The following is a 27,272-nucleotide window of genomic DNA, read 5'->3' on the forward strand; positions in this document are numbered from 1 at the left end:
GCGTATGTATGACACTTTTTATAACCGCTTTCAATTATTTTTTTGGATTTTTCACGGTAAAATTTACAAACAGCTTCACAAAATTTCGTTCATATTCCTCCCCTGCTTTATTTCAAACTTTTGGTACAAAATAGTCATAAAAAAATAATTGGTTCCATTTCCATGTCCATGCCACTCTTATAAGTATAAGGGGCTGTTTCACCATCCATTGGTTAGCGGTAACCAACGGTTAAATGTGATGCGGTCTCCGTCTATTCAAACAAAATTAATAGAGACGGCATCACACCTAACCGCCAGTTAACACTTATCAATGGATGGTTAAACTAAACAGCCCCTAAAGTTGTACAACCTTACTTGAATCACGTCGTACATTATTGCGCGTACATTCCAAGTTGTACATTATTGTTTCCCCTCTGGTCAATATTTATGACATTACATACACAGTGAAGACGTGTTGGTGCATTATTAAATTAGTGATATATTATCACTTGGCTCCAAATAAATGGAATCTTTGTCCAGGTTAATTTTTATTGCGATGAATTCAAAAATATGAAAATACTTTTGCTACAAATTCAGTGACATTTCCTAATCGTACATTTAAAGTTTATGTCGTCGCTAACTCCAGTGCCCTACATTTTTATGCATTTTACTCAAATGGAAGAAAGTTGTGTAAACAGTGCATGTCTCTTTAAGGGAGTGACTTAATAGACGCTGGGAATGGATTACATTCCGTGTGTTGGTCGTGTTTGATTAATTAAGAAACACTGGTTATGTATACTTTTATAGAAATAGCTTTGAGTGTGGGGGTTCTTGTAACTCTCGTTTCTGTACTTTCGTTATGTGTTTGTGGCTGCAAGAATTCTAATCAGAAGTAAGTTTACTTTCTTAAATACTATTATTCGTATTTACTCACTTCACTATAATATCTAATTGGAAACTTAAGTTTAACAGGATAAATAAAACAAATGATAGATAGAAAAATGTGCTGATATTACATTTTCTGGTGTTCATCGTTGCTAGGACGACACAGCCTTGAACCAATATTAGAGCCTTCATGGCTCTTAACATTCTGATTATTATGCTGAACATCATTTACATTTGACTGCAAACTTGTGCCACCTGTCTCTTTTGAACAATTCACTTTATTTCAAATTGAGATTTTTGTAAAGAATACAAAACTATGAATGTGGATCTTATTTGTTTATCATCAGTTACATCTCTACACTGCCACTAAAATTCCATCTACCCAACATCATATATAAAATATTATATATTATTATATTATGCATTGACTTGAAAACCACCTCTGTTTTTTTTGGCAGTTAAAAATCTATTTAACTAAGTTATTGAATCAGGCGTTACTTTGCAGAGGTCGATATCAATGAACTAAAAGAGAAAATATATATATGATTATAATTTATTCATTTCACATTGAACATAGTCCTTTAAATAATGTGAACACTATTGCCTAGTTTTATATGTTCAGTTCAGATACAAAATCTTTGAACACCGTGGTGGTGATCACCACACTAATATGATTATGTATTAGATGGCAATTAATTTTAAATTATAACTTGAAATATGTTATTTTTTAATCAGGGCCATCTTTCACCTATTAGAGGCCCTGGGCACAACATGCTGCATTAGGTAAGCCTGATTTTCAGGCGAGAGTGGAGTAGCTATCGGTAACTATCGGTTATCGTTTGGTAATGGAGTAGGGACTAGGGGGCCCCAATGCATCACGGGGCCCTGGGCACATGCCCAGTGGGGAAGAGGGGCCTGTCTTTAATTGTGATAAAACTACAGATATACCATAAAGTGTTAGACAATTGCTGTGTTCAGTGTATTATGTCACTAGTCTATCATTTTTGATTCCTTTTACTATATTTTGTGCTAAAAACCCTATTTCTTTTATACATGAATTAGGGTAATCAAAACTGGTTTTTATTGTGTGTCAAAAACAAATAAAAGACATTTCTCCTACACAATAAAAGCTAATTTTTGAATGTCCTAATAAGGATTATTAATTTATGAAATTAGAAAATGTAGCATTGTCGGTGGTAAACCTTATGTGAAGTTTCTGTTGAAATATAAATAAATTCTTGTATTTAACAGAAGTGAGTTGGTTGGTACGGCTGGAGTGGTCAAAATCCGTTTTGATGAGGAGGTACCATCTCCAGTGCCCACCACGCCGGCTTCTGTCAAGCGGTTTGTCCCTCATCCAGCATGCCCACTAGTGAAAGGGCTACTAATTTACTAAAACAAAACATAACACTGAATGCTTGGCGAAGCTCCTAACATACCTAATTTTAATCAAAACGCTTACATTAGTTGACTTAAGTTGATGCTGTTACTGCCAACTGTGGTTACAGTCAAGCCAACATAATAAATAGTGTTGGAATGCAATAAATCGAGTCTAGGATCAGTATGCTATCTGATCAGTAACAAGAAGTAGTATGAAAGAAAAACAAGATTAAAATCTAACTGATTAAAAATTTGATTATGTACATAGAAATAATTGGTGTTTACAAAAGGAAAATTAAATGAATGGGACATTTAACACAACTTATATTTTATCTTATTTATATTTCTAGATATTGTGGCTATATGTGTAATGCTTGCTTTCGGCATGACTTTGTAGGTTTGTAATCTACATATGTAGAAGGCAACCTTATGTTTTCTGTACTGCATGAAATAAGCTAGTTAATATGTTGCCTGTTAAGAAAGTGCGTCAGGTTTTGAGTGTGGATAGATGCTAAGTGGTCAAGCACGAATCGGCGCCGTGTATCAACAACTGTACGCAATGGTTGGAAAAGTGTCAAATTTTGTTGTTTGGCTGACTGTGTATAGGTATGTGATTCACTTCACTGCAGTTGTGTAAGTAAATTTGGTTTAAATCAACAGCACTAGGTGTCTTCGTCTTACAATGACATCATACATAAAGCAATAGTATCCATCAGTGTCATAATCAATAACTAAATTGATTAGTACAGCCAAACTTACCGCAAGCTATTTCCATTTGTTTCCCTTAAACTATCGGAGAAACATCTCCGAAATCTATTTAAGGCGGCATCGCCGCTTCTTTCTGTCGCATTAAGATAGAAAGAGATGGGGCATGCGATCGTATGTACCGTAGACCCTCGTGTAGACAATACGTCCCCAGCATGACTAGCACGCGCGCCGTTTTCGTTTTTTCGCTTGTCGCTCAGGGAGTCAGTTTCCTACTGGGCGAATCAGTAAAACACGTATTAGGATCTCCCCAGATCTATCAACACGGAATCGGCAATAGCTGATAGAAAAAAGCTTTATGTCTAGTTCTACGCAATAAGAGCGAAAAAGACGTACCTAGTCGCGACAGATGGCGTCGGCCGTGCCTAAAAATATTAGTTTTTCTTTTACAAATATACAATTTTACTCGAAAATGTGATGAAAAACATTATATGTCGCACGGGCGGTACTAGAATTACGAACATCGACTCATTAAAGCCTTCAGTCTTCGACTTCGGCCTTCTAATAGACTCTCGTTCGTAATTCCTTATTTACCGCCCTTAAGACACAATGTACTATTTCTATCGGCGTTTGCCGCTTTCGCGTCGATAGATGTGGGGAGACCCTTAGAGCCCACGCAGCGCCTGCTCGGGGATAGAACATGAGAAGCGGCCACTCTACGAGTAAACACCAGATGCACAGAATATATAATAGTACCTACTAACGTATAAGTTGACAGATGGCAAGGGGCGTCATTGCCCAGTTTCCAGTGCAAAATAAAATTGTGAGGCGCGGAAGCAGTGTAGTGTAGACAATCTCGCTCGGTGTTGATAATCTTGCTCTACCTTGATCAAGGGCTAGAGCCGTCGCTGAACTCACGCAGACATTGCAGTGCCATTTATGTTGGAGTTGTAGCTTGTAGCATGAGACGCAACTAACAGTTCTGCGACACAGGGACTGTATTGATTGCTATGGATAACTATTATTTTTGAGTTTTTAAAATACTTGGCAAGACTGAAGCTCCTTATTGTTGCTCGTGTAATGGCAGAGGCACGTGCCATACCCTTGGCGATTAGTGTCAGCGAGTAGAATGACTGAGCCGTATTTACGGCCACCGCGGCGCCGAAGTGTCAGTAGAATGGCTTAGGCTCCTTCCTACCAACTCATTCCGCCAAGTGTGGCGGTGCGGTATCGGTATTTATACGTGTTACGTTAGTAAGTATGCTTTCAGTATAAAATAGTAAGTATAATAATCATACATAAACGTTTGTGTAGTCGCGAGATACTGTCATCGTCAAACAGTAGTAGGTAGTATTCGCGATTGCGTAAAAAAGATAGAAGTTTTACATTCCTACATTACCAAAAATATTACCTAATTGCAGACATTTTGGGTAACTTACAAAAAAGTGGCTATTTTGCCAGTTCGGCAATTTAAACACGGAGTTATTTCCGCCTCCACTTTGTTCACGAAATCACAAGTTGTGAGCGTTCGGTATGTAGGCTTTTAAATACTGTCAGCCTGTGCCAACCAAGAAGCAGCATTCAATTATAGGGGTTCGGTAACGAACGGTACAAAAATAGCAAGTGTACTTTGCTGCACCGATACCGTACCTACCACCAAGTCAAGTAAGAAGCGGCCTTAGTGTACAGAGTCTAATATTCCCGCAGCTTTGGCTTCGTCTGACGTGGGGACATCTGCGTGATGCTGCATTCCTAAGTTTAATCCTCTTAGGGGCTATTTCACCATCCATTGATTAGCGTTAACCGACGGTTAAATATGATGCCGTCTCCGTCTATTCGAACAAAACAAATAGAGACGGCATCACACCTAACCACCAGTTAACACTAATCAATGGAGGGTGAAACAGGCCCTAAATATTTTCTTATTAGAAGCTCCTAACAATTAGAGGTAGTAATGCTAGTCGTAGTTTAGCAGCTCAATAATTATGAAATATCTAACTATGACTGTTGTATAATAGGGCATCTACGCAGAACAGTCAACGCAGTCTGCCTGAGATCCCGCAACCCGTGGGGCGACATGACAGCGGGGATACGGCTTCAGAAATATACGCCACCGTCAACCTGGACTTGGGTAAGTCACTCACAGAATTTTTTCTTTTGTTAGATGAACGTTTGCTCAACGAAACCTAAAGCCCAATTTACACCGCGAGCGGGGCGGACTCCGTACGGACTCAGTTTAACTTACAACGATTGGCTGTATGAAAGTACTTACACCGAACCTCTAAGAAGTGGGTCGATGTAAGTTAAACTAAATCATTAATGAGTCCTTTCCGTTCGCAGCGTGGTGGCGTAGACAACGTGAGCCACCGCCTATGGCCTCGGCGTCTGAGGGGCGTCGCACCTCGAAAGTTTCTTGTTTTTTTTTTGCTCTATTAAAAGTCGATCTTCTTATGCATACATCATCATACATCAAATTTAGGCCTAAGATTTTTTGTAAACGACAGTTCTTCAGGTACGCTATCTAGGATTTGAACCAGGACCTTAGCCACCGCACCACAGAATACCGACATATAGCCTGGACCTACCTACAGAGGTGGGTACTTTACTTTGCGTTGCGCTTTTGACATCTCTGTCTGTCGCTCGCACTACAAACTATAAGGTGCAACTTCGCTCACGCTAATATTTCAGCGAATACCGCCAAGCGAAGTAGAACCACAAGACTTGGGATCTGGCACCCTTGGGACCTTGGGCCCGTGCGCTGCGTGGTCCTACATAGACTCGGAGACGTCGCGCGTTTCGCAAATCCGTCCGTCCCTCTTCAAAGTATCGCTGGAGAAAGAGACGGCGCCCTCAAAGCGCACGGTAGCCGCATTAGGGCGTACTTAGCCTTGTGTTAAATACAATTGAAGTGGCTGGGAAGCATTCTAGCTCTTCGTGGGTAAGTGACAAAACCCCACTTAGATCGAATTAGTAGATGACTTTCAGGAAGTCGTTACTTATCCAAAAATCTGGACAGCATTGACAAACGTGAAAACCCATGAATTTTCATTCAGTAAGATTATGCAACATCATTATTATTCTACACATCCGGTGGAAGTGGGGAAAATTGAATTAGCTAATACATTTCGTAGCAATATTTATAAATACTACTAATCCGTTGCCTATCACTATCACCTATACAATCTGATAGGTATGAATGAATTGGCATCGGATTACTTTATTCAATGAAATCACTACCTAAGTATAGTATTGAAGAAATGGCCGGTTGTGCTACCGTTTACAACCATTTGTTTATCTTCTCTTTTTATCCCACTACGGCGAAGGCTTTGAATGCTCATTAGTTCCCGGTCAGAATTTGCCAAATGTATCGTCTCGTCACATCAAATTCAATATGTTTTTTTCCAGATTCTAGAGGACAAAGTCATGAATCAATATATGTATACATACTGAACTGGGCCGTGTTGATAACATAGATGTCGGAGCTGTCATAGGCGGAGCGGGAATCAGCTTTCACAGGCTCTTATGATAAGTTCAGGCTAGCTCTAGGCTAGGTGTAGGCTGGCTCTTTAACTCTGCTGAGTTACTGCTGCTACTCTGCTGAGTGGCTGGGTTCTGGTGGGTTGGGTCTGGCAAATATACCACTGCACAGAGCAAGCTAAGTCGTTGCGTGGTGCTCTTATCGTCATCGACGCGCTCCTGGGCTTAAGCCTATAAGTAAGAAGAAATACTTAAGTATTAGATCAATTAGAAAGATCCGCATCGGTCACTTACTGATATTAGCAAATCCTCCTCCTCCCTTTCCTTTATAAATAGCAGCGCATGATAGTCAGAATATCTGTACCTTTCCTACCAGAGTACCTATAGTACCTATCAATACCTGTTTTCGTTGTTTTAAAATGTTATGATAAACAAGCTTCTGTCGGTGTCTTTGTTTTTATATCTTTATTTGTCATGCATAGATAGGTCTAACCGATATATGGGTTTATTCCCTAAACAATGAACAATGCTTAAACTATTCCTTTTATCTCGGCTCACTATCCTCTGACCAGTCAATGACTTCTTATCGTATCTCCTCACCTCAGTCCCGGATTAGCTACCGTATAAATATTTCCGCCTTTGACGCACATGAAAGTGCCGCCCTGTATACAACGCACCTACTCATAATTCTATTTTACGCTAATCGGCTTAATTGTTCCGATAATTCGTGTTATCTGAGTATTGGTTTATCTATTATCTTCAGGTAACAAGGTTGTAGCTGAGGCGTCCACCAGCCGCGACCATCCTTACGAGCATGCATACGCTAAGCTCCAAAACGAGAGTCACAATCATAACATGTGAGTTCTTTATCTAAAGTTTATGTATATGCATTTGTGAGTGTTGCTTGATCGTTAATCAAGCCGTGACTGCCATTGAGGGCGGTTGTTTGGTAGCGAAATATTGGCGCGCTCGCATCGCATCTTATATTCAAATGAAGTTTCAACATTTATGTTGTTTTTGGAAAAGTCGAGGGTACCATTCATATCTATTCATGAAACGCTTTAAACAATTGTCTTAACGATTCTTTTATAAATAGTCTTGTTCTCGTACCTATGAAATTTTGTATTAATTATAAAAAAATACCTAGTTAGCTTTATAATACTTACATATTAGACCTCTATACTTCTTTGGTTATTTCTGTTGTTTAAGTAGTGTAAAATTATGTGAATGTTTCAGTATTGTGGAAATAACTCCTGACCAACGCGATGATGAAATTCAAATTGATGAGCGAGATGCGACGCAGTCTGGACCAGGTATGGATTCATACATATTATTAATTTAAGAAGTCTGTTTTGTTTATGTAATAATTTTCCTGCATTAATGATATGTCCTCATTCTATGCATTTCAGCATAATGTCAGGTCATTTGTTTGTTTTTCCTTAATTACAGTGGCAAATTCTTAACAAGACAGGTACAAAAATTTTGAATTAATAATCGAATTAAATTGAGAATCTTCAAAGTAGGTACTTGCTTAAAATTTTATCATAAATTCAAAATATGGATACTTTAAATTAAATAAAACCTTAAGTATTAAAATAAGTTAGCGGAAGATTTTCAAACGTTTATGATTATGAGAGAATATTTGTAACTGTAACTACAAATCATTATTCGTCTTAAAATCTATTGAAGTAGGGAGATGCAAATCCAAAGGGAGAGAGTTTTGTTTTCAATATTTTAGGCTCTATATCTATAATTTAGGGATAAGGGAGGAGGGAGATGGTAAATTTTCCCCTATTTTCTTATATCACTTGAAAACTTTTTATCTTATAAAATTTATATATTCTCACAACAAGCTCTTTATTCGATATGTCACATGATATAGTTTGCATTTTTTTAATTTACCCTCAAAAGTGGCCTACATGTTTAAAATTCATTTATTTACGTTACTCGTCCATTCTTAGCTCACTGACTTATAAACGAGTATGTGTACAGTCAGCATCAAAAATAGCGGATCACTTTTTTACTTTGTCGTAGGTATTAGCACATTTGTCGAATTTGTATGGTTAAGTATGTTCCTGTAAAACGACAAAGTACAAAAAGTATGCAGCTACTTTTGATGCTGACCGTACCAATTTTCAATTCAAATCGTTTCAATAGTTTCGAATCAAATTAGCTATGGCAGACAGACACGCGAGTGACCCTTTCCCTTTTCTCTTTTCGAGGTACGGAACCCTTAATATAAAATATGCCTTAATTTTCAGAATCGGTGGTTATATCAGCGTCGGTGGCGATTAGCGGGCAACTGCCTTCCAGCCACGAGCTGCCTTACATCACGCCGCCCTCCCCGCGACCGGACGCACAACACTTTAGCGGGGATTCCACTGACTCTGCAAGTTAGTATACGAAGAAGCTGTAGGTACAAAAGCCCGGTCTACCCACGGGAATCGGCTTACACTTTCGGCGCGAGCGAGCGCCTTCTTGCGCGTACGGTCAACAAAAAAAAACAATAATAAATACAAATCTACTGTAACAATGAGTCTGTGAGCTTACAACTTCTTTCAAATATTTGATACTTAACTTATGAATAATATATTGCCACTATGAAATGAGTAACAAAGTCGTGAATATTGGCATAATATCCAAGACTTAACGGGGAAGTTCCCCTCTACCTAGCGGTATCTACCACACCTCAATCATAATATGGGATAACCATATATTCAGTGGTTATTGGTCTTAGCGATATCATTTATTGCAATAAATTAAACTTGACGTTTTTGCGTGAAATCTCACCCGCTGAATAAAATTTTGGCTGATGATTTATATTTTTCGCTTGGCCAAAGTTATCACCGATTGGGTTCTATGTGATGAACACCGGAACAGAGGCAAACCTGGGAGGAGACGGAGGGACGATTTGGACCGTTTCCAGTCAGACTGGCAAGAATAGGCCAAAAGTAGCGAAGAGTGGAAGAAAAAAGGGAGCCAGCAGTGGAACACAAAATAAACTAATTAGTCACCGATATTTAATAAAATAAAGCCGGATAACTCACTTCTTACATCGAGTTTAGCTCTACATGTTTCGGGCTAATTCGTAGCCCTTCATCTAGGAGCACGCGACACGGTGGCTGATGCAAAACGCGCACTGCGCGTCACCGTTCTGCTCGAGTTGCTCTGTTTTAAGACGTGAGTTATCCAGCATTATTTCATTAAATATAAGCGAGTCTCACGGTAGTTTCTTGTCCTGAGGGTCTATTGCGTAACTTTTCTGACACTCGCGATCACAATCAAATGATATTTTTCACATATAAAACTGTCAATTGCTTGTGATCGCAAGTGTCGGTACAGAATTGGCCTTCTGGCCACCTTTAAAAATCATCGTGTATATACTGATATATACTATATACCGGCTTAGTGTATTGTATATGTTAAAGAACTCATCACGCAATGATGAGCAACTTTGTTCGATTCCTAGTCTCAGCTTTAGTTTTCTGGTTTATTCAATGTATTCTATTTGGATATAATTTTGACAGAAAAGTTATGTTCTTGTGTTATAGAGGGTTACACCAGTATCTCAGTGCGTGAGCCTCTCAGCAACATCCGCGCGCAGGCCTCCGGCGCCGCGCCAGCACAGCCCCACTACGCCACCGTCTCTGACGACTCAGGTATCCTTCCGTGAGAAAACTATCTAGCTGGTGGTGTCTAAAAATGGTGAAAACCGTATTAAAATTCGTTACAGATGTATTGAATAATGTTTTGAACGTATTTTGTCAGAAAAGTTGATTATCCTGCTTTCTCAACTAGCTCACTGAAGTTTACTGAATAAGGAGGAATCGGATAAGTTCATATTTATCTGGGTCAATCAACTTTTTAGTGTATCTTGTTCAAATTTCAAATGATTTATTCAGTAAATAGGCCGCAATGGGCACTTTTACACGTCATTTTTTAAACTACCAGCGCTTTCGGAAAGACCATCATTGCCAAGAAGAATGCGCCGCAAGAAACTTGGCAGAAAGTCATTTTTTCATAATAATATAATTAAAAATAAAATACTTAAAAACTATATTACACAATGAAAGAAAAAAAAATACAAAAAATAATAAAAATAAAAATACAGGGATGTATGGGGTCCCTTAGTTCAATACTAAACACTAACTATATCTAAACTATATCTACGTTCAGTGGAAGTGTAGAATGCTTCCACCGTCATAAATTTTAAAATAAATAAATTTGTTGCCATGGTAACGTCGGAGTTACCTATTAAAAGTATGATTTTATGGGGTACATAGTCACTAAAAGTTAGAGGATTTGTGACAGTTTTAAGACAATTCCTTCATGGCTCATCTTCTAAGCGTGCTAATAATATAAATTGCAAACATTTTTTACTCGACTATGGCAAAGCCAAAGGAAGAGTAATGATTTTGGCAGTCTATGTATGTTTGTATTTACGTGTGTTCCACCGTAGCATCTAGACTACTCGTCCGATTTTAATAAATAAGTTGTCAATCGATTCGTTATTATACTCCGGGTGACATAGGATACCTTTTTATATAAAAAATATAAAGGTCGGATTTTACGTAAAAGAACTGAGTGATTGAAAAATTTTTTTTAGCGTAAGCTGACGTGTGTGGCATTATTAGATATGTCTTTAAAAATGATCTGGAGGTTTCTGAGTAGGTTTTTGGTTTAAGACAAGGATTGAGCAGCTATGAGGTCCGAAAGTCGTCAACATTGTATTAGGTACAGATAAAGTTACAAAGTTATCTGCTATCAATTTCAATTAAGCGGCAACACTACATTAGTTTGGTAGCAATAAACAGTTAACTTATTTTTTTCGTAATGGCTACGGAACCCTATTTCGGGCGTGTCCGACACGCTCTTGGCCGGTTTTTTTTGTGTCCTTGCACGAAACTATCACACTACACTTATATACTACTAATTTACAACTATACCAAATACAAAAAATACGTAAGTACGAGTACGCGAACGTAAAAGGTGATCATCTCGACTAAAGAAAACTTAATCCTCCTTAAATTATCAGCGTGTGCGTGCGGCGGGTGCGCACACATTTAAGCCGCGCGATGTACTTTAGTTCGTTCGTAGTGAACCTACTTGTTCTCTTTTACTATGGTGCTCCTGCTCACTCTCACATTAGGTCCATTAGTCGCGTTTACGGCACCCCGGGAAGAGATGAGACCGTCCTATTATAAAACCGGGTACGGCACGGACAATGGTGATTTTATATCATTTGTAAAGATAAATTGTTAGTCATGTGGGATTAACGTATGCAGTGGGTATGACTCTAATATTTATTGATTAAATGAAGCTAATTACTCAACGAGGAATACTAATCAGTATTAATTATTGACTATTACCTACTGAAGGATAACTTCGTCCTTCCTATACAGGCTATCTTACATTTGGTTGGTTTGACTGAACAGACCTGACCATACCATTTTTAGGACCGTACTTTATTTTTAACTAAATCCCTTTCTTCTGCTTTTGTGATAGGGATGTCATACCCATCTGACGCATCACGGCAGAATAAATCAGACAAACATAAATCCGAATATAAACATACTTACATTATTTTCAAAACACATAACTAACCTTTCGGTAGGCAATCAAAGACAATAAAAATCTAGCCATTTTTGGTTGCTTATTTCAATACTTGGAACTAAGGGTATGGAAGCGCGTCAGTGATTCTGATAACGGCACTATATCAATGCACTATTCGAAAACAAAATACACAATTCGAAGAAACTGTAATGTTTAAGTGGTTATGGGTGGGGCACCATTACTCACGGATCTGGTGACCGTCGGATATTGTAAAAGTCTACTAAACTAGGTTCCATATTTACTAACAAAAGAAAGGTTCCATCCTAAAGTAGATAACACAGGTGATAATGTGCACGGCGAAGTATGTACCAATTTTAGTCTTGAGCAAAGCTTGAGCAGTAGAAACTATGCATGTATGAGACGTTTACTAATACATAGGCAGCATGAACATTATATATTCCTTTTTTTTCTTCTTGTTATAAGGTTAAGTCAATTGCTGATTGATTTAAGTTTAAAAAAAACTATGCCAAGTTTCTTGCCGCGTATCCTGAAATATGGTCATGCTGAAAGCGCTGTTCGAATAAAAAATACATCAAAAAGACTAATTGAATCAGGCGTTATTCGCGGAGTAAAATAATAACTTTCTGTCTTTTTACCTTGTTTTTCTGTCAAATTTCAAATTATCATTCATTTATTCTGCTACCACATGTGCAGTGCACGACAACTTCGTTTGTGTAATACATGTATGTATTATCATACAGAACCCATCTCCTAATCGACATGGATCGATCGATTCAAGCGAGATGAATGTTGTTTGTGAAAGGTTGCACAATGTAAAAAAACACATGTAAAAGAGCCCTGAGAGCGAAGAAATTTAATGGTATGTGTGAAGTTCCCAATCCGCGCTGGGCTCGCGTGGGAACTGCGGAAAAAGCTTCTCATTCTGAGAAGGGACCTGTGCCCAGCAGTGGGAAGAATATAGGCTGGGATGATGATGATGTAAATAGCCCATTGCAGCCTATACCCAGAATAAAGGTTTTAATTGTTTTATTTTCAGATGAGATGTACGCGGCGATAGAAGAGGCGAGCGCAGGCGAGGGCTCCGACACGTACGCTCAGATCGCGCCAGAGCCGCGGCGGCGCGCGCGCGCCACGCCCGAAGTGGAGCCTCATGCGCCCAGGTAACCCTATTATTTAAGGATAAGTAGTATTTTGTTATGAAATGTATGTTTTTTGTCGAAATAAACAGTTATATTTTTTTACGACTGGACCACTTCTGTTGCTTGCTAACCCTCGACGCAAAAAGAGCGGTGTTATAAGTTTGACACCAATGTCTATCTGTATGTATCGCCGTAGCTCTCAAACGGAACTACCATTTTCGATGCGGTTTTTCTTATGTGAAAGCGAGTTTCCCTGCGGTGGCTATGTGTTTATGGCTTGGTAGCGAGACTTTTATCGAATGACGATTACAAGTCGGAAGGCAAGGTGTTTTGCAGGCCTCTCACTACAATTAGCGCGCGAGTTGAATGCAGTCGGGGCCTGAGGTGTAGAGCGGAAGCCTCTCCCCCCGCTACCCACACGCCTCGCCTCAGTCGCCTTTAGTATAGTGCTGTCCTTGATAGCTATCGTACACAATCGATCGCGTAAAACTCATGTTACACCCCATATTAGTTTTTGGTTTTTAATCATGACTGATCCGAGTTCGTTTCCGTTTTTTTTTTTTGTTGAGACACGTTTCGACCACGATGAATGAAACAAATAAAAGGATAGGTGCTAAGTCCTGTTTATATACATAATTATGTGTATAAAGCGCGAAAGTTTAAAAAATAATAATAAAATGTAAAAATTAAAATAACATTTCTTTTACAAATTTATCGACATACCTTCTGCATGTCGATAAATTCGTCATCATTAATTCAAATAAGGTCGCAACACTATCGCATTGCTGAGCTTTGCATTCAACTCGCGCGCTATCTGTAGTTGGATTGACGTTGCGAAAGTTGCGGACAACAAATGACAGACGTTTTTAATGCAATATGGATGTACTAGCAGTTATGAAATCTTGTTCGAGTACCTTTTTCCCCACGTGTTTCGTAAATACGTGCCCACGCTGCATTACCGGGTAGACAAGATGAAGTATCATTTTCGAGACGAACGAAGTTTTTAACTTATTCAACCTATATTTTTTTTATTTATTCACAGAAGAAGTGAACCACCCGACGTCGCGGCCTCAGCGTCAAACGCGACTCATTCTAGACAAGGTAAACATCACTTAATAAGAACTATCGTTAAATTCTGTACCTTTTACAATATAGATGATACTTTTAAGTGTGACTTGAAAGTATCGACTAATAATGCGGCAGCGTTACCTAGCAATTTGATGGCGCAAGTACCTTTTACTTAACTATTTTTGATACTTTAAAAAAAGGCGCGTATTGAACATTTCACTACTAGTGACAAAAATATGATGGCGATATTGGTATATACAGTTCTTCAGGGATCTTGAAAATCATTTTTATTTTTTTCGTTTTTTTCTATTACACGAATGAAATAATTATAGGTCGCGACTACAGCAATGTTTCATCGCGAACGACAGTACCGAGGGAACGGGCAAGGGTGTACACGACCGTCAAACCAGCGAACTCGATTCACCCTAATTTACATACCCAACAGTACACCTACATACATAACAGTAACCAAGCAGTTTTCGATTCCGAAGGCAAGCTAACCCCTGCCGCGCCCAAAGTTAGGGCCTTGTCACACTTGCGAGTAGCGAGCTTATTTTGTATGAAGGCGATCACGCAACAAGTTCTCCGCGGCTGATATTTGTATAGAATACATGCTCTTAACTCGTACATAAGTATGATAAGGCCCTATGGGACACTTGACACCAATTGACCTAGTCCCAAACTAAGCAAAGCTTGTACTATGGGTACTAGGCAATACATACCTACTTAAATGCAAACATCCAAGACCCGAGAACAAACATTCATGTTATTCATACAAATATCTGACCCGGCCGGAAATCGAACCTGGGACCTCAGCTTCGTAGTCAGGTTCTCTAACCACTTGGCCATCCGGTCGTCAAAGAGCTCTCAGCTTCGTTGGGGACGCTGACGTATTGTTTTATTCCAGCGTCGTCGTCGTCGTGCAGCAACTCGACGGGCGCGCTGGGCTCACCGAAGCCCGAGAAGCGGCAAGCCAACTCGCCGCTGCCGCCGCCGCCGCCGCCGCAGCCGCGCGAGCCCGCGGCACAGCACCAGCGCATCTCTAGCACAGGTCAGCGCACTAATAACAACCACTGAGCCCTGTTTCTCAAAGCATACAAGTCTTATCCAGTCTAGTCGTTCCCTCATGACTGAGGATCGTGGTCATCAACGGGCGGCTTTTGTCCACGGCAGCCCTGACGACGGAGCTAAACATCAACAAGTCTGATAATTAATTGAAAACAATTATTTTGCTCTACATAGATACGTTCATGCATATTTGTGTTCTTGCAGCTCCTCCACCTCCACACTGTAAAAACACTGTGTTTCTCTGAGGACTGGCCAAGTTCGAAACACTGGTGATGATAGTTGACCTTTTGTGGACCGCAACAATTATCTTTGGTCGAGACACCGAGATAACATGCTTCAAACCGGGACATGTCCTAGCTATGCCTCTTCGCAGTGGCGTAACGTGTACTGCCGAAATCTTGAATACAAATCGTAACAAAAATCTACATGTCTTTTACAGAAAAAAAAACATGATATTGCAAAGCCTATCGAAGCTTTCGCGTATTTATTTACAAGGTGTACAATTAATCTTAAATATTTCGACAGATGGTTGAGCAAGTTGAAATGTATAATTTTTTTGGCAGTTGTTTTTTTTTATTCTTGACGAAGTCGTGTCTTTGACGAGGACATGTTGAACACCGACCGTTATCGTACTTTCAGGTGACCTGTTCAACAACGACAAGTTCCGTCGCAGCCTTAACGAGAAGCATCAGCGCAACAACAGCTGCGTCAGTTCCTCCGACTTCTACGGCTGCAACTACCCCGTCGACAAGCACCGCTTCTCCTCCGGTGACCTCATCCGCCCGCTCGTCGCCAAAGAACTCAACTTCAACATCGACAAACAAAACCAAGACAACCTTTACAACTCCATAGACCCTCCCGAAATAAACCCTAATGCCAACTCCGAACGCGCCACCGAAAGCCCCTCCCGAAACGTCGAAGAGATGTACGCCAAAGTCATGAAGAAAGCTAAAGCGAAAAACGACGAAGTCACTAGAAAAATTAAAGATGAGAGCGAACCGCACACTTCTAAGTACCGCGCCGATGACCCCGGCTATGAAACCATAGATCGAAAGAAATCCAACCACGGCTACGAAACTATCGCGCACAAAGAACGAAAAATATCCCAGAACCAAGACCCGGGCTACGAAACGGTTAAAGACATTAACAAACCTAACCCGAACTTCTCAAATAACAACCTACTTAAATTAAACCATGTCGACAGTGGGCCTAATAGTATTATAAGCAGTGACGCCGGTTATGAACACATATCCAAAGTTGACAACAGCGCTTCGGATTCTGATCCCAATTACGAAGTGCTACGAAACCAGCCACCGACACCGCCCTATGCGACCATCGCTCCGAACTTCAAGGTCCAGCCGACTTATTCGACTGTGAACAAACGGCCTTCGAAGTACAACGACTGGCCAAACAACAACGGAGACCTCTCCGAGTCAAACTACGAGTCAATGCCTCATGACCCCTTGTACAAGGGCAGCGGCAGCGAATCCGACCCCAACTACGAATCCGTTCGGCCTAAGGATCCTAACTACGAAAGTGTCAACGCACACGATCCTAATTACGAATCTTTAAGACTGAAGGATCCCAAATATGAATCGGTACGATCAAAAGCCTCCAAAAGTGACTCGATGAGGTCAAGGAAGGACCCCAATTACGAGAGTGTGAAATACTTCGAGTTGTCTAAGAAAGAACCGCCCTACGAGAAGTTGAATAATGAAACGGCGGGTTCAAGCGTGGAGCGATCGGATTCCGCCGCCGGGTATGAAAAAATTAACGTCCCTAACAACAGGGAAGAGAAGCGCAGTATTAATAATGGTGCTGAAGGTGTCGTCAGTGATTACTTTCAGGTATAAAAGTTATCTATTCTCCTGCAGTGGAGTGGAGAACCATGGTAGCCTAATTGAAATGACCCATCGTCCGAGGTTTTAATATGAAATATTGACAAAACCAAACTTTTAGAGTTTTGAGATTGCGCTTTTTTTATTTTATCATATTTTATACAAATCAAACTGTCTACAATGTGTAATACCTCAAAGTTAGAAGATTAAATCGATATTATTATCTTCCCTAGGTATCTGTGATATGTGTATATTTTGAGTGTTTTACTTTCAAAAGCGAAATGACAGTAGAACATTTTATAGCATAGTATTAATAACATGGTGTTATGTTCGTAATCTCCATTCATTAGTGTGTTCAATAAGTATAATGAGAACAGTATACCAGCGCGTGTTGTATACTGCATGTACAAAATATAGATGAAAACGATGTAATTTATTATATATCTGATTATTTACTTAAGATAAAATAAACTAGGAATGTCAGAGATACTTAGTGTCCAGAGTGGTAAGGTGATGAGTGAGTGCAGGGTTTACTGACGCGTAGACATGGGACGGAGTCGCTCGCCTGAAACTGCCTTGTGTCTTCGATCAAATACATCCCTACTCGAGAAAACAAAGCCAATCAAACAAACAGTATTACAATTCCAATTGAATGTATTGTATTCTTTCGAGTAGAGATGGCGTTTCTTTATCACTTGTAAGCATTTTCTATTATTGGTGGCTATTATTATTATTTTGTAATAATTTATATTTCATGTTGTTATGTTGATTTTGTTATAATTATTATTTAGGAGTTATAAGTAATAATTTGGTGTCATAACTTTTACAGTTATTGGTAAGAGTTGATTTTGTGATTAGTACCTGAGCATATTGTTTTACATACATTTACGTGGACTGACAACTCACAACATTCATGTCTTCAATTGTATTAAAAAGCTTAAGTACATATTTTATACACAGTTTATGGATAACAAACTAAGCACAATTGCTATTTATAATTGTACTATTTACAGCGATTAAAAGCTTGTTTTATGATAAAATATGTTATGTGATAATTAATGAACACCATTTTATAATATCCTTTCGATAAATATTACTGCGCCTGCGGTATCATCAGATTCGCCTGTATTCTGTATACATTCAACAAAACCATTCCAATTGTATTGTAATAGATCCAAATCCAATGACTACAATAATGTTTAAAAGAATAAAATATGCCATAAAAACATGTCTATGTTTTACGAGCTTTTATTTAACTTCACATCCTATACATCCTAGAAAGGGTTTAGCAGGCTAAGGAAGGACATGTGGCCCCTGTGAGGAATAGTTGAATTGGTGAATGTCAATTGTTTGTCGCCTCATGACTAGTAATCACTCAAACTTTCAGCCCTCTATCTTGAACTGTCACAGAGATAATGTCAAAAATGTGTTTCCTTAACATTTTTTTTAAAGTCGTTTTTCTTCTAATCCATAGCAGCTAAAGCATTGAAACAAAATCACAGTTACGTAGTTTTTATCGGCGTATACCTTACAATTTTATTAATATTTTATACGTGAAAATTAAAAATAAAAATGACAATTTATTTTTTGACACCTTTTTTTAACAAGTTTTTTTGAGGGTACAACTATGAAAATAAATATATAAATTTGCATTTGCAACATAAATTGCAAATAGTATTAGCTACTACCATACGAAAAATCAATTGATTATAATTAGTGCAACATATTGAAAAAAATATAAAAATAGCAAAAGTATTCAAGCACAGCAGCAGTTCAGTAACCTTTTGTGACAGCCATATGTCAAATTCAAAATAATACACTTTGTTGCTAGGCAACGAACATGAAACTTTAAAAGCGAACCTTCAGAAGGCTACACTTGATACTTTAATACTTTCGTTAGTTTTTTATTTTTTAACATGGCTACAAGCTCCTGCTGCTGCTGATTGCTGAAATTAAGCATACTTATGGAAATCCGGTGTCAATACAAAAATCTGATAATAAAATTCTAGTGAACAAAATTCCTCTACTATTAAATGGCATGGATAGACTTAAAAGTTGATACGGAAATGTGGTTTGGATCCAAACCACAATGACAACGTAATCCTAATCACCAAAAAAACGTAAGTGAAAAATTAATTTTTGACTACAGTCAAGTGCAAAAATAAGTATCTATTCGAACCACTCAAAAATATGTTATACGTAATGCCTATCCAATTTATTAAAAGTGTAAACAAACCGATTTCATCAAAATTCTTGTATAAACACCCACTGGATCGAATCAATAACACATTTATCTATAATTCGTATCTTTTAACTATACTCCGTTTAATTTAAGGTTTGAATTAACGGTCAAATTGTAACACACGTTTCTCGATATTACGAACACAAATGGACTAAAAAAAATACCTTCATGCTTAGATGAATGATTGTTCTCGTAATATAATAATGTACTCTGTGGTTCTCGCGCGGTCGCTCGACTAGACTAGATACCGCCGGCGTACTTGTCAAATGCGGCAACGAATTACGAAATAGTACGCCGAATTCGGCGTACCCGAGTCAGTCGCGTTGCAGACTGTGCGTAAGGTGCGCGTACCGTACCGAATGTTTTGCTAAATTTTGGTCATAAACCGAAGTAAAATGCCAGTTTGCGTAGTGAAACTGTGTAAAAATAATACTACAAGAAATAAGAAGGACACTGGACCACGTACCATCAGTAAGTATCGTATAATTTCGAAATTACAAAATAAAACAACATGAACCCTAAACGCCATTCAGTGTTGCCGCGTACACAAAAATCAAATCCCCGTGGTTGAGATTTTAATAAATTGAGTTTTATTATTATCATCATTTAATAACTTATTTCATTTATCTAACGTAATTATTATATATACATAACCTAGTTCTATATTATTTAATGTTTATCTTTGTAATATATACACTGAAGCTGTGTAAAATGCTAGCCGACACTATTTGATTAAGGGGTGAATGTGTCTTAAAATTAAATAGTTATTATTGTAAAACCTTGCCAACCGTGTATCACATAAAAATTGGCAATTAATAACACAAAATTGAAAAATAAAAACAAAACAACGCAAAGTAAGTTTTACAAAAATGGCGCGTCCGTAATTCGCATGCGTTAGTTTTGTTTTTAACTAGATTAACTAAAATTATCAGGTAAAGGTTGGACGCGTTCAGCCATTGCGATTTTTGTCGAATAAATAAAAGGTGGAAATCATTAAAATCTGAGGTTATTAAACTACAGTTTATAATAATTACAATCAATTTTGCAAATTCATTACTTAATTTTGTATATTTATACATTTTTCTATTTATAAGTCGATATTTTTTATTTATGTCATTTAAAACTAAAAAAATCGCACTAGTGTGGTAAAATTAACTTGCGAGCCATACATCCTTTGAAAGTGAATTTTTCGACCAAAGTATTGAAAAATGTTTTTCGTCTTCCCATTCAAAATGCCCAATCAGCTGATTTACTTATTATGGGAAACGAACAGTTTTCTTCGTATTTCTACCCATTTTCCTGGAATGTTAACTTTTTACCTGACTACCCGAAGGAGGGTTATGTTTTTCGAGCGTATGTATGTATGTGTGTAAATATGTATGTATAGTCTGTCAAAAAAGAGAAGAAATTAAAAAGTGGCATCACTGTAGTGTCATCCCTTTCAAACCCTGTCAAACAAAAAAGGGAGAACACTATAGTGTTGCCACTTTTTAATTTCTTCTCTTTTTTGACAGACTATATGTATGTATATTTAAAAAATCAGAAAGCCCGACTGCCTTAAAAACTAAAAGGAGGACAATAAGTCTAATGGTCTAGAACTGTTAAGTAGCTTATTTAAAGTTCAACAGTCGGGACTCGGGACCCATTTAAATCGTGACCAGCTCAAAAATCCTTAGTAATGGGCCCCACTGTTGAACTTTAAATTAGCTACATAACAGAGTTCTAGACCAATAGACTTATTTTCTTCTTTTTAGTTTTTAAGGCAGTCTGGTTTTAGATTTTTTAATTTGCCTGTTTGTTTGTACGCGCATCACATAAAACCTGCTGGACGGATTTTAATGAAACAGTTATTACTTATAGTCCGAGTAATATTATAGGGTACATAATAATTTGCTCAAGCGTGTGCTGGGTGCGATTGTCATCAATACGTTAATTTGATTGAAATGAAATTTGGGCGAATTGTTGTGCGCACGCCGAGATGTAAAATTATTAGGTGTATGTGTGTTATTACTATAAGATAAGGGGGGGGTTAAGATTTTGCATGCCGAATTGGGGCAGAACAAACATGACATGTACCTATGTAATATTTGTAACACCTGTGTATGTTCCTGCGAAATAAATAATTTCATTGCATTTCATCGTATTATGTTTTCTTGGTACAGATTTCCTGCTGATCCTGTTATTTGTGATCGTTGGATTGCTATAGTACGACTCAGTCGAGAAGAAAGTTGGTGGAAACCAGGAAAACGCAGTGTTATATGTTCTGCTCATTTCGATGCTAGCAACTTGTATTTTACTAAAGGTGGTTTGAAAAAATTGTGTAAGGGAGCTGTACCACAAAACGCGTTATTTTTATCATCAACACTACCAGACAACATTTCTGACAATAATACGATGACTGCAGAACCAAGCACATCAGCTCCAGTTGACAATTCTAACAATAGTGCTTTAGCTGCAGAACCAAGCATATCAGCTCCAGTTGTCAATTATAACAACAGTGCGGTGGTAGCTGCAGAACCAAGCACATCAGTTGCAGTTGACGAAGCAACCGTTCTAACTACCGGTAATGAAATTCGACCACTAGATGACTTTGCCGACATTGATTATATTTTTGATACACCGAGAAAGGTAAAGCTTAAAAAGGAGCTTCACAAGCAAGCTATTTTACAATTAAAACATGCGAGAATAATTAAAACCTTGCGTGAAAAGTCTCGTCGTTTAAAAAAAGCTAATAAAAACTTAAAAAGCATTATCAAATTTTTAAAGCAAGAACGGTTCATTGATAATGATAAATGTAAATAATATTCTCAGTAAAAATGTTGTTGCAGCAGATTTATTCAATAATATATATAAGAAACATAAAAATGAAAAGAAAACTATGCCAAAATATACGAACTCAAGAAATTCTGTTTAACATTAAACTTTTATTCTCCATCTGCATATAATTACGTGAGGAGTAAATTTAGCACATTTTTGCCACATGCCAAAACTTTAGGCAAATGGTATCGCAACATCGATGGTGATCCAGGCTTTACTGAAGGAAGGAGCGTTCACTTTGTTTAAACTAAAAGCTAATAAATGGCACTGTTATTTGCGCTGTGATAACAGATGAAATGGCTATACGCCAACAAAGTATGTAGGACCGCAATCAAAATCACGGTTATGTTGATATGGGTACTGGTGTAAATGACACTTCTGTATTAGCATTAGAGGCATATGTGTTCTTATTGGTGTGCTTAACTAAGCACTGGAAACTGTCTGTAGGGTACTTTTTAGTGCATGGCCTAACAGGATCCCAAAAAGCGAACTTAATATCGATATGTCTAAGTAAATGCCATGAAGTGGGAGTACGCGTCGTATCAATTACGTTCGATGGACATCCTTCGAATATCTCCGCGATGGAAATACTAGGTTGTCGAATAAAGGATCCCAAAAATTTGAAGTCTACCTTCAAACATCCTTCTTAAAATGACGAAGTGGTTGTTTTCCTTGATCCTGTTCATATGCTTAAATTGATCAGAAATCATTTTGAAAGTAAAATGATTTTTCTAGATGACGAAGAAAATAAAATTAATTGGAGTTTTCTGGAAAAACTAAATGAATTGCAAGATAAAGAAGGCCTCCATTTAGCCAATAAAATAACGAAACGTCATTTAAAGTTTCGCAATAACATAATGAAAGTGAAATTTGCTACCCAGTTGTTGAGCTGAAGCGTTGCAAATTCTGTAGAGAAGATTTATACTTACCGGAATTCAAAACAGCAGAGAAATTAATTTTATTATGGAATCATTTATTTGACATATTCAATTCCAGAGATTTGAAGCAACTCGGGTTTAGCCATCCCATATATAATGGAAATAAAGAGAATGTTCTTAATTATTTAGAATATGCGAAACAATATATTATAAACCTGAATATTAAATCCCTCCAGATAACGTTCTTTTAAAGAACACAAACAACAAAAGAAAATAATTATTAAGTTTTAAACCTGTTTTAAGTACTCAAGAAAATACTGGATTTTTAGGAATGTTAGTGTAATTGAAAGTCTCTTGGATGAAGGTTTATTAAAATTCATTTCAACCTATACATTGACTCAGGATCACATTGAATTATTGTTTGGTGCAATCAAAATGCATGGCAGTTTGTGATAATCCGAATACTAAACAATTTAAAGGCATATATAGAATTATATTGTGCCACTTAGAATTGAAAGCGAGCGATACTGGAAATTGCTCCTCAACGCTTAAATGTATAAATTCAACTACCATGTGTGATCGTTTTGAAGAAGAAGATTCAGCATTATTGACTGCACTAGAAAAGGTTAAAGATGAATTCGACGAGATCACAGAATTCTTGGATATGGAATGTAATTTTTAATTACTATATTTTGACATTCTTTGAATAAAATAATTATATTTTGTAAATAAAAATGGGGGAAGGCCTTTGCCCAGCAGTGGGACACCTCTACAGGCTTCTAAATAATAATAATAATAAATAAATAAATGTTTAGTCTTCATTAACCTGTACCTACATTATATTAGGTTTAACTTTGCAACGTGTTTTCTTAACTACGTTAAACCTCTTAGGTGGTGACAGTCCAATTTGTATAATATTAAATGTCCTTAATATATTATTATTAAAAGTAAGGCCTGATCAATTTCGAAAATTTCGAAATTACAAAATAAAATAACATGAACCCTAAACGCCATTCTGTGTTGCCGCGTACACAAGAATCAAATTCCCGTGATTGAGATTTTAATAAATTGGATTTTATTGTTATCATCATTAAATGATGATAAATTTTTAAAAACTTATTTTATTTAAGTATCTAGCGTAATTATTATATATACATAACCTAGTTCTATATTATTTAATGTTTATCTTTGTGATTGGTGTTAATCAAACATAGAAATTAGGCCGTTGAACAAACAAAGACTTGACCGTCTCAAAACAAACATCGCGCAAAAGTAAACAATTTAAAAGTAAATACTAAAAATCCAAACGAAAATTTCAAGATATGTTAAATACTGTATGCGAGGAATACGATAAAACGTGTAGTTAAAAACGTATTAAAATAGAAACAAACTATCATTCAATGAATGGCTACACCCGGAATACGTAGGAGTAGGGACGTCTTATATGATCTTTATGATAAGAAATCGTGTACCACTGATGAACGTTTCACCAGTATGTCAGGATTATTCTAAATTATTCAAAATTATATGTAATAAGCAAAAGCAGCCCATGTAACTAATAAAATTAAGTCCCTGATGATAAAATTAAAACAGTTTGGAAAATTATAAATACTGAAACCGGTCGACGTAAGAACGCGGAGTCCTCTATATCGTTAAAGATTAACAACGTATTAGAAACGACGCGTTAAAGTAGCTAACGAGTTTAATACCTACTTCTCTAAAATCCCATCGAAACGACAAAATGTCTCGCGTCTTCCTCAAAGTTAGCTGAATCGCTCTTAAAACAAAATGTATCTATTCCAAACTTAAGTAATTTTAAATTTACGCATGTCTCTCCCTGTGACATCATTAAGACTTTTAGATTATTGAAAGTAAAAAAAACGGAAGACTTTGTGGGCGTCTCAGTTAAGGTTCTACATTCCATTTTAGATGTCGTTGCTCCAACTTTAGCATTTATATTTAATAGCTGTATAGATGAAGGCGTATTTCCAGATTTGATGAAATATAGTAAAGTAGTTCCTATTTTCAAATCAGGTGATAAAGATAATCCCTCTGATTATCGTCCTGTGTCCATCCTATCAGCGTTTAGCAAAATATTCGAAAAAATAATGCTGACGCAAATGATCTCGCATTTTAATACCCATAAAATCATGCATCCACAGCAGTTCGGATTCACAAAGGCAGGTCTACTACAGACGCGGTCATAGTTTAGTTAAATTCATATTGCAAGCTTGGGAGGAATCACATGACGCTATAGGTGTATTCTGCGACCTTTCAAAAGCTTTTGATTGTGGATCATGATACTTTAATTTGTAAGTTAAATTTTTATGGCATTCGTGGCCTCGCTTTAGAACTCATTAAATCTTACCTCACACAAAGAAAGCAAAAGGTAGCGATTAACGGAACGTATCGGAGGGATCTGTGGTCGAAATGGGAGTGCCTCAAGGATCCATTCTTGCCCCATTCCTGTATCTTATTTATGTAAATGACCTTACTTATATGGTAAGCCAAAAGTCGGGTTATAGTTATGTTTGCTGACGACACGTCTTTACTGTTCAAGTTAGTAGAAAAGATACCGACTTCATTGAGCCAATGAAACCCTGTCCGTGATATCCGCATGGTTTGCTGCCAATAATTTGTTACTAAATCCTAAGAAAACTAAATGTATTAAATTCTCGTTGATAAATTCATCTAGCTCGAATTCAGTTTTCTAATATAAAGTTAAATGGTCAAACTATTGAATTTGTAAAATCAACAGTATTTTAGGAATAACGCTCGATTCTAAACTACAGTGGGGACCTCACGTCACAGCAATCGCGGGTAGATTGAGCTCTGCTGCTTTTGCAGTTTGGAAAATACGGCAGCTAAACGATGTGGCGACGGCACGGTTGGTGTATTTTGCTTACTTTAATAGCATTATTTTCGTACGGCCTATTTTATGGGGATCTGCTGCAGACATTGAGTCATTTTTATCTTACAAAAGAGAGCAATTAGAGCAATTTATAATTTGAAGACGCGTGAATCTTTAAGATCTTTTTTTAGGAAAACAGATATCCTAACCCTGCCGTCGCTTTATGTTTTTGAATAATCATGTATGTTAGGAAGAACATATGTGATTTTCCCACTAACGTCGATAAGCCAAAGGCTACTAGAAACACAGGGAAGCTTAAAGTTCCATCTTACAGACTGGCTAAAACCAAAAAGTCTTTTCTGGGAAATTGCATACGTTTTTATAATAAAATTCCAAAAATATTACAAATGAAACGGATACAAAATTCAGATCTATTGTCAAGAAGACATTAATATCAAAGGCGTATTATAAAGTTAATGATTATATCATGGACAGGATATTTGGAAATAATTCCGATCCGCATTAGCGATCCCTTCAAATAGCGAACCTACTGTGTAAAAATAAAGTTGTGTTAAATACTTGTGATGTATACATATCATTTAATAATATTGTAAATCTGTTTTAAAAAAAAAATATATATATACCTCGTTGAGTTTCTTGCCGGATTCTTCTCAGCAGAGGTTTTTCCGAACCGGTGGTAGATTTTTTTTGACATTCATAAGTGCTTGTTATAGCCTAAATTGAATAAAGATATTTTGACTTTGACTTGACTTTGATATATACACTGAAGGTGTATAAATTGTTACCCGACACTATTAATTAAGGGGTGAATGTGTTCTTAAAATTAAAATGTTTTCGTCTTCCATTCAAAAGCCCAATCAGCTGATTTACTTAGGTATTATGGGAAGCGAAAAAAATTTTTTTTTCGTATTTCTACCCATTTTTTCTGAAATGTTAACTTTTACCCGACTGCCCGAAGGAGGGTTATGTTTTTCAAGCGTATTTATGTATGTGTATGTATGTATGCATGTATATATGTATATTTTGTAAACAAATTAATTATTTTAGTCTTAATTAACCTGTACATTATATTAGGTTAACTAGGTGCAACGTGTTATCTAACTACGCAAAACTTCTTAGTTGGTGACTCAGTCCATTTTTAATAATAATTTGTAAATATGAATGTCCTTCAAATATTATATATTTTTTGAATTAAAAGTGAGGCCTGATCATTGATATACCTACATCATATCTACCATTTTTTTAAAGAAGAAATCTACGCTAACCTATACACAAACATATTAATACATTCACTCTTAATTACTTCTAATTTTCTAAGTACTCTTATTTCCCATGATACATTTTGTAACC

At 37.2% G+C, this 27,272-nt stretch overlaps 2 protein-coding genes across 3 annotated transcripts in view; both read left to right on the forward strand.

Annotated features, from left to right (window-relative positions):
- The first annotated feature begins 289 nt into the window (after positions 1–289).
- On the forward strand, positions 290–18,344 carry LOC141434048 (uncharacterized). Of its 2 annotated transcripts, XM_074096294.1 has the most exons (11): positions 290–871; positions 2,116–2,208; positions 4,968–5,080; positions 7,190–7,283; positions 7,663–7,739; positions 8,688–8,819; positions 9,978–10,085; positions 13,037–13,160; positions 14,182–14,240; positions 15,115–15,258; positions 15,915–18,344. In XM_074096294.1, exons 1-11 carry the CDS (start codon positions 771–773, stop codon positions 17,126–17,128), a joined length of 2,259 nt encoding a protein of 752 aa, XP_073952395.1. In that variant the 5' UTR covers positions 290–770; the 3' UTR covers positions 17,129–18,344. The 2 variants fall into 2 exon arrangements, with proteins under 2 accessions (XP_073952395.1, XP_073952396.1); XM_074096295.1 differs by lacking the exon at positions 2,116–2,208.
- A 3,405-nt stretch (positions 18,345–21,749) lies between these two features.
- Positions 21,750–27,272, forward strand: part of LOC141434488 (uncharacterized) — an 8,199-nt gene continuing 2,676 nt past the window's right edge. Inside the window, exons 1-2 of the mRNA XM_074096907.1 lie at positions 21,750–21,918; positions 23,560–23,721. Of these exons, the coding sequence (XP_073953008.1) occupies positions 21,750–21,918; positions 23,560–23,721 (331 nt within the window). The remainder of the gene's footprint in view (positions 21,919–23,559; positions 23,722–27,272) is intronic.

Source organism: Choristoneura fumiferana, chromosome 13 (assembly GCF_025370935.1).
Source record: "Choristoneura fumiferana chromosome 13, NRCan_CFum_1, whole genome shotgun sequence".
NCBI classification, from domain to species: Eukaryota; Metazoa; Arthropoda; class Insecta; order Lepidoptera; family Tortricidae; genus Choristoneura; species Choristoneura fumiferana.